The sequence below is a fragment of the Poecilia reticulata genome, linkage group LG18 (assembly GCF_000633615.1).
Source record: "Poecilia reticulata strain Guanapo linkage group LG18, Guppy_female_1.0+MT, whole genome shotgun sequence".
NCBI classification, from domain to species: Eukaryota; Metazoa; Chordata; class Actinopteri; order Cyprinodontiformes; family Poeciliidae; genus Poecilia; species Poecilia reticulata.
In genome coordinates, this window is record NC_024348.1 from 20,547,435 (window position 1) to 20,560,700 (window position 13,266).

Below are 13,266 nucleotides of genomic sequence, written 5' to 3' on the forward strand. Positions count from 1 at the left end.
TTCCACAGGTTCCACATGAGAAAGGTTTCTCCCCTGTGTGACCTTTCAAATGATCATTTAAATGTTCTTTTAGAGAGAAACTTTTTCCACAGTTCCCACATGAGAAAGGTTTCTCACCTGTGTGAATTCTCATGTGATGAGTTAAAGTCTTTCTTTCACTGTAACTCTTTGCACAGGTCCCACAGGAAAAAGGCTTCTCACCTGTGTGAACTTTTAAATGATCATTTAAATGTTCTTTTCGAGAGAAACTTTTTCCACAGTTCCCACAAGAGAAAGGCTTCTCACCTGTGTGAATTCTCATGTGACGATTTAAAGTCCTTCTTTCACTCCAACACTTTCCACAGGTCCCACAGGAAAAAGGCTTCTCACCTGTATGAACTTTTATATGATCATTTAAAGTGTCTTTTCGAGAGAAACTTTTTCCACAGGTCCTACAAGAGAAAAGCTTCTGGGCCATGTGAATTGTCATGTGACGATTTAAAGCCCTTTTATCACTATATCTCTTTCCACAGTTTCTACAAGAGAAAGGCATCTGGCCCGTGTGAATTGTCATGTGACCAGTTAAAGCCCTTTTTTCACTATATTTCTTTCCACAGTTTCCACAAGAGAAAGGCTTCTCACCTGTATGAATTCTCAAGTGAACATTTAAATTGCTTTTTTGAGAGAAACCTTTTCCACAGATTCCACAGGAGAAAGGTTTCTCACTTGTGTGAATTCTCATGTGAAAAACTAAACCAGCCTTTTGCCTAACATTTTTTCCACAGGTTGAACATGTGAAAGGCTTTTGTCCTGTGTGAGTTATCATGTGACTCAAGTATCTGTATTTAGAAAAGGTTTTATCACAAATTTTACAAGAATATGATTTTTGCCCTGGGTGAGCTTTCTTGTGCTTTTGTTTTTCAGTGTCAGTTCTGCCTTTCTGCTGTTTGGTTTTCTCATATTTCTCCTTTTGTTTCTGTTCTTTGTCTCTCTTTTTTCCTGGGTCCTCAGAATTGCTTCCTTCCTGATCCTGGTTCTCATCCTCAGCAGAACCATGAGAGATGAGTTGGTTCCTCTGTGGTTCTGATTCATTGTGGATTCTTTGCACATTAGGAGGATTCACCAAAATGTCATCAGTCTCCTSTTTCACCACAAGCTGCTCTTCATCCTGACTGATGCAGAGTGGCTTCTCTTCCTCTTTGAACTYKTSATGTTCTGGTTCTTCTTTATVTGAACTGGACTTCCTGTCCTGGTAGCTGAATTCATTCAGAACCTCCTCCTCTTTACACACCCAGCACTGTGRGAGATCTGCACAAAAAGACAAAACAAAAGCTTTTAAATACGAGTAAGAAAATGATTCCTTCACTTTCAAGGTTTCCCCCAGTGTATTATAAGCCTGGCGGCCCGCCATGCTTCACTAGCCTGGCCGCCAGGCTAAGCGTTGCTTGTTTACATTTCTAGGGAAAAAAAAAAATCTTTTATTTATTTTTTTAAAGCCGGGCTGCAAGCGTCTTTAAAGCGTCAGATTTATTCCTGAAGGATAGGCTTATAATAGATAGGTAAATGCATTTAAACCTGACAGTGTGCGGACCAATCACACAGCTGGCGCCTTTGCGCTTTGCCTCGCGCGCTGCCGCTGCTTTACCTCAGCGCGAATCACGCGCGCCTCCTTTCACTCATACTGGACACAGGCTGACCTGTATGGATATTTACATAAACCTACTGTGAGGAATTATGATCCTTTGGAGAACTCTAGGTAAGAGTTGAAAACCCGCCGCGTTAGCTCTGGTTGCGCAGCTCTGTGTGAACCGTAGGAATAACTTGTAGCAAATTCAGAGGTCGCGTTATGGAGTGGTGAGAATGATCTATCTTTGAGAACAAACTTTACATCTCAACACGCTGCCCAGCGTGTAGCTCTCTGTCTGTCTTCCTTGTAAAGTTTATGTCTGTGGTCCCGGTTGGCCGGAGTGTTTGTGGATAATTAACCTGAGCTAACCTGATCATGCAGGTTCAGCCCGGTGAGGAGCTTCAACGCTCTCCTCAGAGTCACTCATCACGCTGATTTTATATTATTTTAGGGGTTTTTTTTGTATTATTTGGAGCCGCTGACTTAATTTGGAGTAAACAGAAGTGAAAATTTGTTGTTTTTAGACTAGTTGTGGGTTTAAATAGCATTTCACTGGAGATTTTTTCCCGTAACATATAATTACACAGTAATACTTTTACATTTCTTGTCAACTTATTATCTTTTAATACAAAAACACGGTGGACCGCCTCAACGCCCCGACCACCGGGCTTAGCAAGTTTTCTGGGGGAATTTTTTTTCACAGTTTTTTTTTCACAGTTTTTCTCCAACAGAGGTGGATAGACTGCAGGGTTTCCCCCAGAAAACTTCCCAAGCCCGATGGTCGGGGCGCCGAGGCACTCCACTGTGTTTTTGTATTAAAACTGCGATTTAATTCAATGCTGCTAATGCGGCTTTAGTAGCTCTTCAATTTCATGTCGAGTAAAGCATGGCGGGCCGCCAGGCTTATATGTGGTACATGTGGTGATCACACCGTATACGTCAGTTTGTGCTACATGTATGACAATCTGACAGAACACCAGCATCGTTCAAGGACCTGGACACGAGTTCCAGGAGTCAGCAGCTCTGAATTCGGACGGGTCCAACCTTCACCAGTTGTTCACACCCCAACTTCAGTGTAACTTGTGTTGCTAAGCAACTGTGACAGCATGAAGCACAGAGCAGCGAATGGAGCCCAATGTTTTGCTACGTTTTGGTGAATTTATTTAATTACAGAGGAACTCTAGCATTTCTACCATCATTTCATCTGTGTTATATCTCAGGCTAATTATGTTCATGTAAAAAAAAAGTTTAATTATTCTATTATTATGGAGCTCAATGGGTTTTGGCTGGATGTTTGTGTTGCACAACGCTCTCACTTCTGCCAATAAGGAATGCTAAGCATCTTAGGAGTGTGACGACCAGAGGCCAGCAGAAGCTCTGCCAAGAAAGAGACAAAGTGTCAAAATGTGGGATCACTTTAAGCTAAAGCTCACTTTCTACATCAGTCGTTTCTGTTCTGTCCTTCCAACCAGCTTCCAAGCTTGGATAATAATAAAAATCTCTATTCTCCGTGTCCCTCCTGAAGATGGCTTTCGATTGCAGCTTCTGATTTGGAAATAACTGAAGGGAGATTATTACAGAACGAAAGCTTCGTCAATCATAGCGCAGGCCAAGATCTCTTTACTCTTTACTGAACAAATACCAGCAACAACTATTCGTAATCTAGCAACTGAAATCAACAAAAGGCAAGATAGTGACAAAAGACAAAACTGTATCCTGTTAAGCATTCTTCAAAATAAAAAACTTCCTCTCACAAAATTAATTTTTTTCTTATGTTTCACTTCACTTCACTTTTTTGTAATTATGCACAAACAAGTTAAATTCAATGAATAATAATCATGCACAACATATAAGTGTAAAGAAGCCACAACACTGATCTAATTTTCACGACATTCAGCGTCTCTAATCTGTTCTGCCTTACAAATGAAGATACTAGACGTTCAAACCCGGACTAGATCGTCCAGGTTTCATTGTCGCTCCAGCTATTGGAGACAAAAAGGAGTGAAAAGGTGAAAGGTCAGAATATTAGCAAATAATGCAAACGTGACAGGAGTTCAGTTCTAATGTGCTCCAGATGCAAAAAGTTTTTAAATTGATCATTTTTGAAGTTTCAACAATTCAAATAAATGTTTTGCAAATCACAAACTAGGTTTGTAATATTATGGACGTGTAGCTGTTGTGATGAACAGTAAACACTTCAGGTCAAAGTGGATCATTCTATTTAATATTTACAATTTGAGCGGATTCTTTAAACAGGTTTCCAAATACAGCGACCCTTTACCTGTCTCTAACTCTCTTTAACCTGACCAATCAGAAAAACGTGAAGGTGTTTCGTACCTATCCGGTGTAAGATGATCTTCGGTATCCTGGTAAAATCCAGCAATCTGCGCTGATCCTCCATCTCTTCCTCGATCTTGACGTTGATTTCTTTAAAATCTGTCAATGTTTCTTCAGCAGGAGTTTCCTGCTCGTTCATAAACTCTCTCTGAGGCTGAACTGAAGACATTTTTACTGAAAACACAGAAATATTTACCTAAAACACCAAACCTGTTTTCAAACTACCCTCTAAGGAGCTAATGCCACGTTTTGTGGTCCGTAACTTTCCGTGTGTTTCACTTTGGCTGTACTGAAGAAACTGTAAATGATTTTTAGTTCCGCCTTAAATGTTCCGCTTTGAGCCTCCTCTCAAGTTTCAATTATATTAAATATCTTACATTAATAAAAGGTTCATATATTTCAGTGAGTGAAACACAGTATTTAGAGTAATTACACCCACACGGAAGGTTACAAGCATTTTTGTTAATTATGAGGATTTTCTGAAGCTAATGGAAGCCTGGCATTTATAATTAGAATGATTTATAGTGAAAAAAATTACTCAAGAAATGTGAGCCTGGAGTTGGGATTAAATTGTATCTAATCTTACAAAAGATCTATATTGGAATGTATAATACAAAAAATGAGTATGATTTTTTTCAGTTTGTAAAACAGTCTAATATTATATCAGGTTGTAGTTTTGTAGGTTGTGATTCAGTTTTAAAGTTAAACATTGAGTAACTACATGTATTTTAGAAGACCACAAAAATTTCTTGTTTTGACTTGAAAAGATTGCAAATAATTGACTAAATGTGAAAAAGGTTAATGCTGCCAAGTAACAGTCAAAACATGAAAGGCCACAAAAACAATTAAAGTATTTTATTTATATCATTATATGCAGTATCTGACGAAGGAGATGCTATTAATGACCCACTTACAAACATACAAGAAAATGTGAAAATACTAAATAACAGAGGAAACACTGTGACACCTCTCAAAGGAACAAAATATGTTTAACTAAAGCTCCTCCCTGCTAAGAAACAAGTCATCTTGCATCTGTATAAAATATTAGTTGTGGACCTGATTTCATCGCAGAACCTAAATGTCTTCATGTCACAAGACTCCCATGTCTTTAACATCTATTTCACAACATGTGTCACATTAATCTGGTTCTGTCCAGTTTCTCTGTTTTCCAGACTCAATATGTCGGGAACCTTTCAGGCGATCAGAACTTGTTGACTGGAACAAACAGTTGGAGGGTTTATAGAAACTGGTGATGAGTTTCTGTTGAATGATTCGCCTCCAGCAGCAACAACCACATCATGTCTCCCCCTGCAGGCCTGACAGAGAAGCACCTTCATGCTGCCACCTGCTGACAAGAGCCTGATACTACAACTACATTGTTTCTGCTGTTGTAGAAATCACTGACTCAGCCATTTTTACAAATGTAAGAAATAAGAATCTAATTTAAGTTCATTCATTTTGGTGGTAAAACCAACAAAATCCTGTATTTAATGTGTTTGAACTCTTGAAGATGTTTTTCCTTCAGTGGTTCTCGGTCCAGCTCCACTACAACAGATGTTTCAAGAGTAAAAGTATGTTGACGCATTTATGTAGTAGTTAATGAGATATATGTTTTCATATGTCTTCATCAAATAAAAATATGTGATGGTGTTTGGACCCAGTGGTTCCTGTGAGTCCTCCTCTGTTGACCTGGGACCTTTGAAGGTATATTTTAAACCTGTTATTACAGATCTTGGTTTTAAGGTGGACAGTGATTTTAAATTGGACAACCAAATAAGAGCCGTGGTTGAGTCCAGTTTTTATCATTTAAGGCGACTGGCAGCAGTGAAATCTTTTCTTTCCAGGCAGCATTTTGAAACAGTGATCCATGCTTTTATTTCGACTAGATTTGATTATTGTAACGCACTTTATCTGGGAGTCAGTCAGTCGCCGCTCTCACGTCTGCAGCTGGTTCAGATGCTGCTGCACGATTTTTAACAGGAACTTGAAAGAGGGAACATGTGACCCCTGTCCTGGCCTCACTTCACTGGCTGCCGGTATATTTTAGGATTAATTTTAAGATTCTTATGTTTGTTTTTAAATCACTCCATAATCTTGCCCCGGCTGACCTCTCTGAGCTTCTTCATTTCTGGTTTGTTTTTGTCACATTACATTGTTGTAGATCGTTTGCAACGATCTACAACAATGTAGATTGTTGCAGATGATCTACATTGTCTGCAACAGTGTAGATTGTTTGCAGTTACTGGATACAGTAACTGAAAGATGCATGAAACGCTCATAAATATGCAGAATTAATAACTAATGAAAACATTACATTTGAGATTAGAATATGATATCAGTCTAATAGAAATACTTTTAATTTTGCAAAATGAATGAACTTTTGAAAAAACTGTCTTGAATTCTGATATTAAAGAAAGGAACGATCTTAATTTGTGTAAAAAAAAACCCTCATGTTTTACTGTTATTGCAAGGATGTTTAGATGCTTTACTTAAAGCTGACATTTAAAAATATGGCAACAGTTATCGACGATGACAATCACTGAATCATTCAACAATATTGACTCAAATCAACATTTATTAAAAAATACATTCTGCTCAAAATACTGATGAATTTTTAAACATTCCTTTTTAATAATATATTTTCCTTCTCATAGCAAAGCATACCAATGACAAAAATTTGGGAAAATAAAGAATTCTCTGGTTAGCACTAAATTAAAATCTGACCAGATCAATTTTATTTTTGAGATTTTTTTCCAAACATACATAGTTCTATTTAAGGAAAAACAACAACATTTCACTGCTTTAATATGTAAAGTATTTAACATTCAGTCATACATGGAAACATCAAAATGTAAAAGCTAAACTCAATTATTCTACATGGTACAGAACTCCATGAAAACTGAAATGCACATAAATGAATTCTGCTGAATGTGTGGCCCTCTTTAAGTTCAGTATCTAACGGGATACTGATGGGGATCTGAAGCACAAAAACGACTGAGAAGTAAAACAAAAAACTGGATTAAGGAAAAAAGATGGTAGGCAAAAGTAGACCTCAGTAGGCCTCACAAAGAGTAAATACAGTCACAGTGAATCACTAGCAACCTGCCACAATCTGTTGAATGTAACATTTTCTACTTGGTCTTTATATCGTCCGACCACATTTTCCTTTGGATCTGATGCCAAAATGGATCTGAGGTGTTTCGTTCCTAAGGCTTCTAGTCTGAGTGAGTCCTCATATGATGAGTTAACCCACTTCTACTGTTATAACTCTTTCCACAAGTCCCACAAGGAAAAGACTTCTCACATGTGTGAATTCTCATGTGATTTATTAAACTAGTCTTTTGCATGAAACTTTTTCCACAGGTTGAACATGTGAAAGGTTTTACTCCTGTGTGTGTTATCATGTGTCCCGTCAAGTATCTGTTTTTAGAAAAGGTTTCATCACAAATTTTACAAGAATATAAGTTTTGCCCTTGTGATCTTTCTTGTGCTTTTGTTTTGAAGTGTCAGCTCTGCCTTTCTGCTGTTTGGTTTTCTCATATTTCTCCTTTTTCTTTCTCTTTTTTCCTGGGTCTTCAGAATTGATTCCTTCCTGATCCTGGTTCTCAGCTTCTGGAGAGCCATGAGAGATGAGTTGGTTCCTCTGTGGTTCTGTTTCATTGAGACCCTCCTCCTTTTTATACGCACAATGTTGTGAGAGATCTGGACACAAAGACAAAACAAGGAATCCTTCACTTTAACCTTGATGCATCAAAACAGGATTTTCTTGGGTTATTATAAAATTACAATCTTACAAGAATGAACATTAATTCAATCAATGAGGTTCTTCTGATCATACTGGAACTAGATGCGAGTCAAAATAAGATATTATGGACCTCCAGGTGAGTAAACAAGATAGCGATAGCTTAACTTGGTGACTTCCTGACAAATATTACAAAATGTTGTCTTCCTCCATGTAGCTACAAGATATATCACATTAAAGAGTGACATAAAATGCCTAAAGAAAAACATTAAAAGGTTTTTAATCTCAACCATTGATATTGTCAGACATTGCTCCACTCACACACACTCAACACAAACTGTCAAATACATGACTAAATCTCAGGCTTTACTTTCCTACGATTCGCAGCAGAATTGGTAACAGTGGGTGATTGTTGTTAACCGCGCACATGCAGAAAATGACAAAATGAAATGAAAATATTTGGCATGAATATTGGACAATTTAGAATATTAAATATGAAAGGTGAAAATGGACAATGATATAATTTTTTAAATACACAATTCATTAAATAAGTGATTACATTATTAAAATATAAACTTAACACTCAATCAAGATCATTAATAAACATTTAAGTATCTGTTGTTGTTGATGTTGTTATTGTTATTATAATTTCCTGGTTGCAGTTCTGCTGTATCACCATGAAATAACGTTTTGATCTTTTATGCATGTCTTGTAACTTTGTTCACTGAACTTGTTGGTATGTAGATCAGTAAAGATCTACATACCAACAAGCTACATACCTACCACAAAGATCTATGATTACTGCATTCTTGTGAATTAAAAAAAAGACATCTGATCTCAGTCTCCTTATATCATTTCACCAAAGTGACTCTTTAACCCATCACTGTTACTGATGTAACAAATAATGCTTAGACCGCTAGACTTGTAACACACTGGGAAAACCCCTGAGCTTCTTACCAACAAAGGAGCATAAAATTTTTAATCAGGAATCAACTTTTTTTTTTTAAAAAGTCACAAAGCATCTATGTTTGCCAACCATAAGCAGTATTCTTCTAATCTGTCTCTTAAACTGATTTATATAATTAGCCATTTATTGTCTAATTTGACATAGAAAGAAGCCAAGTAATAGCAAGCAGAAGATACACGAAATAATACAAATTTATTATTTTAAACAATCTTTAACCAGTACGAGTAAAGATAAGGCTGTGACAGATCACAAATTGTAACTTCAATATTATATGATAAATAGTAGAGGTGAGCCGATCGATCGGTCACCGATCAAAATCAGCCAATTTCCGTGAAAGAGTGCATGATCGGTGATCATTGGCTCTTGTTGTCGATACCGATCACCTGCATCTCATTTCTCAGCCTGCCTGTGCAGCTGGTCTCCTCTTTCCTTCACACTGCGCAAACGCGCAGCAACAAATCCTTAGCGATGTGGAACTATAACGCACTGAGTGAAGGGGGAAGTTTGCGCGTTGCGGCGGAAAATTGAAGCACGTCAAAATGCATCAACACAACGAATCTAATACGACATAAAAACAATGGCATACTTGACAGAGTTTGGCTACATCGAGGCTCACTGCAGTAAAAAAGACATATGGAGATCAGATAGCAGGTAAAGCAGCGCACAGCTACAAACACTCACCCGGATTAGCATGACGGTCAGAAAGCTAAACGAATAACCCGCAAAATTATTTAAGTCTCTGAGCTGCGATGTAAGACGCTGGTTCTGCTCTCGCTGTTGAATCGCTGCTACGCTACAGGTAGTAATATTTCACAGACAGAGCGCCGCTTCTGCTCCACCTGGACTCTCACACCAAACCTCTGTTTAAAGCTGCAGCATCTAACTTAAAAAAATTTATTTTACATACGTATTAAAACTTTTGCTGTCCTAACATGAGACAGATAATCTCTGAAAAAATAATCGATCTCCTCCCTGTTCTGCATAATTACTCCGCTCAGTCAGAAACAGCCACTCAGAACTAGCAGTAATCAGCTAGCCGCCATGCTATCAGGAAGTTTTCATTCAGTAACTCTGGATTGTTTATTGTAATGGATCCTGTATTTGCCTTTGACTGTTAACTTTTATACTTGAATTTTTTTGCCAAAGTTGGGAGGTTTTATTTTGGCTCTTTGCATTATTTAGCCTCTTCAGAGCCTTCATATGTTTTCAGTCTGGTAAAGACAGTATTACTGATAGCAGTACAATTTGCAGAATGCCTGTTTTGTTWAGTTTTCTTCTTGGAAAAAGTTATTAAAAACAAGTTTTTGTCTAAATTAAGGTGAATTCATGGTTCCTTTTTCCACATAATGTAACCGATAGTGTTTATGATAAAAATAATAATAATAATAATGTGATCGGTATCGGTGATTGGCCCTCATGGGTGATCGGTATCGGCAGGAAAAAACCTGATCGGCACATCTCTAATAAATAGTAAACAGTCTAGGTCAAAATTGATCATTCTAAGTAATTTAAATTCTTAGAACAATATGAGATGAATTAAACCTCAATAACACCAATAAGCAACTAATTTGTAGAATAAAAATTTAATTCTAGATAAAGTTAAATATAAATAAGACCTTTGACAATTTTTTTTTTAATCTCTTAGGGCTAGCAGAGAAGAAGCTGCTGGCCCTGACAGCCCACCAGTGAATATTTAATGTTTATAATATGAGCGGATTCTTTAAACAGGTTTCAGATGTAACGATGTTTAACCAGTCTGACCAGTAAACTGTGAAAGTGTTTCCTAAGTATTTGGTGTAAGATTGTCTTCTGTATCCGGGTTCTTCCTTAAACTGGTTCGGTAGGCATAAGGGCGTCACATAAACTGCAATTGTTATATTATTTGATGAATAATAGTCCGGGTCGCTGATGATCATTATTAAGTCTGTAATGTTTACAGCTGCAGCTAATTTTGTTATTACAGAGTTTTTAAGACGAAGCTGAATTTGGTTTTCAATTCCAACTTCCGATTCGGGGAATGGCTCAAAGGCGATTCCACCTAATTTTTCACTACCTTCTGCATCTTTATTCAACTCTAATTTAAAAACTACAACAACTAGACTCTTCAAACCTGGACTGGATTATTCTGCTCTAATAGCAGAATATTTAGAACCATCCATCCATTATCTTAACACCCTTGTCCCTCAGTGGGGTCAGGAGGTGCTGGTGCCTCTCCAGCTAACGTTCCGGGCGAAAGGTGGGGTCACCTGGACAGGTCGCCAGTCTGTCACAGGGCAACACAGAGACACACAGGACAAACAACCATGCACACTCACACTCCATCTCTTATCATTGTTTATTCAATGTCAGATGCCGTTTTTATTTTAATTATGTAAAGCACTTTGAAATTCCTTGCTGCTGAAATGTGCTATACAAATAAAATTTGATTAATTGATTGTTAGAACAGGGGTGTCCAAAATCGGTCTTCGAGGGCTGTAAAACAGGGGGAACGTATCTGATGGTTGAAATATGGCCATCAGATACCATTCCCCCTGTTTTACAGTGGGGGAACTGTATCTGATGGGTAATGCTGAGCATTAAAATCCATTTCCCTTCTTTAAATTCATATAGCACTTTATATCCATCTACAGATACATATTATTAGATTCGCTCAAAAACCTGAATCCAATATAAATATATAAATAAATCAACCTTTATTAAAGTTTCACAAATCAAACATGGTTATAAATATTCTGCTGTAGCAGCAGAATAACCCAGTCAAGGTTTGAAGAGTCTAGGTGTTGTAGTTTTTAAACTAGAGTCGATTAAAAATACGGAAGGTAGTGAAAAATTATGTACAATCGTCATTTAGCCATTTCCCGAATCGGAACTAGAATTGGAAAAAAAAATACTTCAGCTTTGTGTTTTTTAGTTTGGTGTAAAAGCTCTTTGAGTTCAGCATTCCTTAACCAGTCTGCAACTCTTTAATGTCTCCAACTTTACTCAACCTGCATCATCAGTAAAACGTGAAGTTGTTTCGTACCTATCCGGTGTAAGATGATCTTCGGTATCCTGGTAAAATCCATCAGTCTGCGCTGATCCTCCATCTTGACGTTGATTTCTTTAAAATCTGTCAATGTTTCTCCAGCAGGAGTTTTCTGCTCGTTCATAAACTCTCTCCGAGGCTGAACTGAAGACATTTTTACTGAAAACATGGAAATATTTAACTAAAACACCAAAACCTGTTTTCAAACGACCTTCTATGAAAAGTTAATGATACCTCGTGTGCTCCGTAGCTCTCCGTGTGTTTCACTTTGGCTGTACTGAAGAAACTGTAAACGATTTTTGGTTCCCATTTGAATTTTGCGCTTTGAGCCTCCTCTCAACATTCAATTATATTAAATATTTTTACATTAATAAAAGGTTAATATATTTCAGTGAGTGAAACACAGTATTAAAGTAATTACACAAACACAGAGATGTTTCCAAGCCTTTTATTTCAGTTAATTGTGAGGAGTTTCTGCAGCTAATTCAAGAACAGCATCTTACCAGATCTTAACATTCTGTTTACTCCCTTTGTACTACGGGTCAAAAATGACCCCCCTAACAAAAGCACCAAAAATAAGGCACATTAATAGAATTTTAAATCCAAAATCTATTTTGCATGATGAAACAATGTTATCAATTCAACACAATTTAATTATTTTTTTAACATTTATTTTTGTTAAACAATACAGTCAACAGTACTATACTCACCTTTTTTTATACCACAAGCCAGGTATTGCAGCAGTTTTCTTTTGAACAGTAACAGTTTATTATTGTAATTATATGAATGTGAAGTAATTACTTCTGAATTAATTATAGTGGAAGGGAACAAAAAAATAACCAATTTGTAACTTTTGTCAACAGTTCATTATTTAATATTTCTTAAATTAGCGCAGATGTGGATGACGTAAAAGAATGGTCATTTTGCCCTCCAGTGTTGTATGGATGTGCTAAATTTCAGTACGTAAATAACATGTATGGTGTCTAAATTTGCACATCGTAAGTCAGTGCCTCAGCAGCTATGAACCTCACCGCATGTCAGTGTTTCGCGCCCATATGAATCTTTATGTGTCTAAGTACATGGTTTTTCATCCTGAAACGTTTTCCACAGGTCCCACATGAGAAAGGTTTCTCACCTGTGTGAATTCTCATATGAACATTCAAAGCTGTTTTCTGCGTGAAACTTTTTCCACAAGTCCCACAAGAGAAAGGCTTCTCACCCATATGAATCCTGATGTGATCAACCAATAGCCTTTTCAACCTGAAAGTCTTTCCACAGGTCTCACATGAGAAAGGCTTCTCACTTGTGTGAATTTTCATATGAAAATTTAAATAATCTTTTCGAGCAAAACTTTTTCCACAGGTCCCACAAGAGAATGGCTTCTCACCTGTATGAATTTTCATATGGTCATTTAAAGTATCTTTTCGAGAGAAACTTTTTCCACAGGTTCCACAAGAGAAAGGCTTCTCACCTGTATGAATTTTCATATGATAATTTAAAGTATGTTTTCGAGAGAAACCTTTTCCACATGTCTCACAAGAGAATGGCTTGTCATCTGTGTGAATTCTCCTGTGACAAGTTAAAGTCTG

The 13,266-nt window shown here is 37.1% G+C and overlaps 2 protein-coding genes across 3 annotated transcripts in view; both read right to left on the reverse strand.

Moving 5' to 3' along the window:
- The window catches only part of LOC103480890 (zinc finger protein 271-like), a 14,704-nt gene extending 10,477 nt beyond the window's left edge, over positions 1-4,227 (reverse strand). The window contains exons 1-2 of the mRNA XM_017310398.1: positions 3,944-4,227; positions 82-1,287 (exon numbers count right to left, since the gene is read on the reverse strand). Of these exons, the coding sequence (XP_017165887.1) occupies positions 82-1,287; positions 3,944-4,112 (1,375 nt within the window). The 5' untranslated portion in view covers positions 4,113-4,227. The remainder of the gene's footprint in view (positions 1-81; positions 1,288-3,943) is intronic.
- The window catches only part of LOC103480810 (gastrula zinc finger protein XlCGF8.2DB-like), a 78,826-nt gene that overhangs the window by 8,105 nt on the left and 57,455 nt on the right, over positions 1-13,266 (reverse strand). The gene's annotated exons all lie outside the window — the stretch shown is intronic.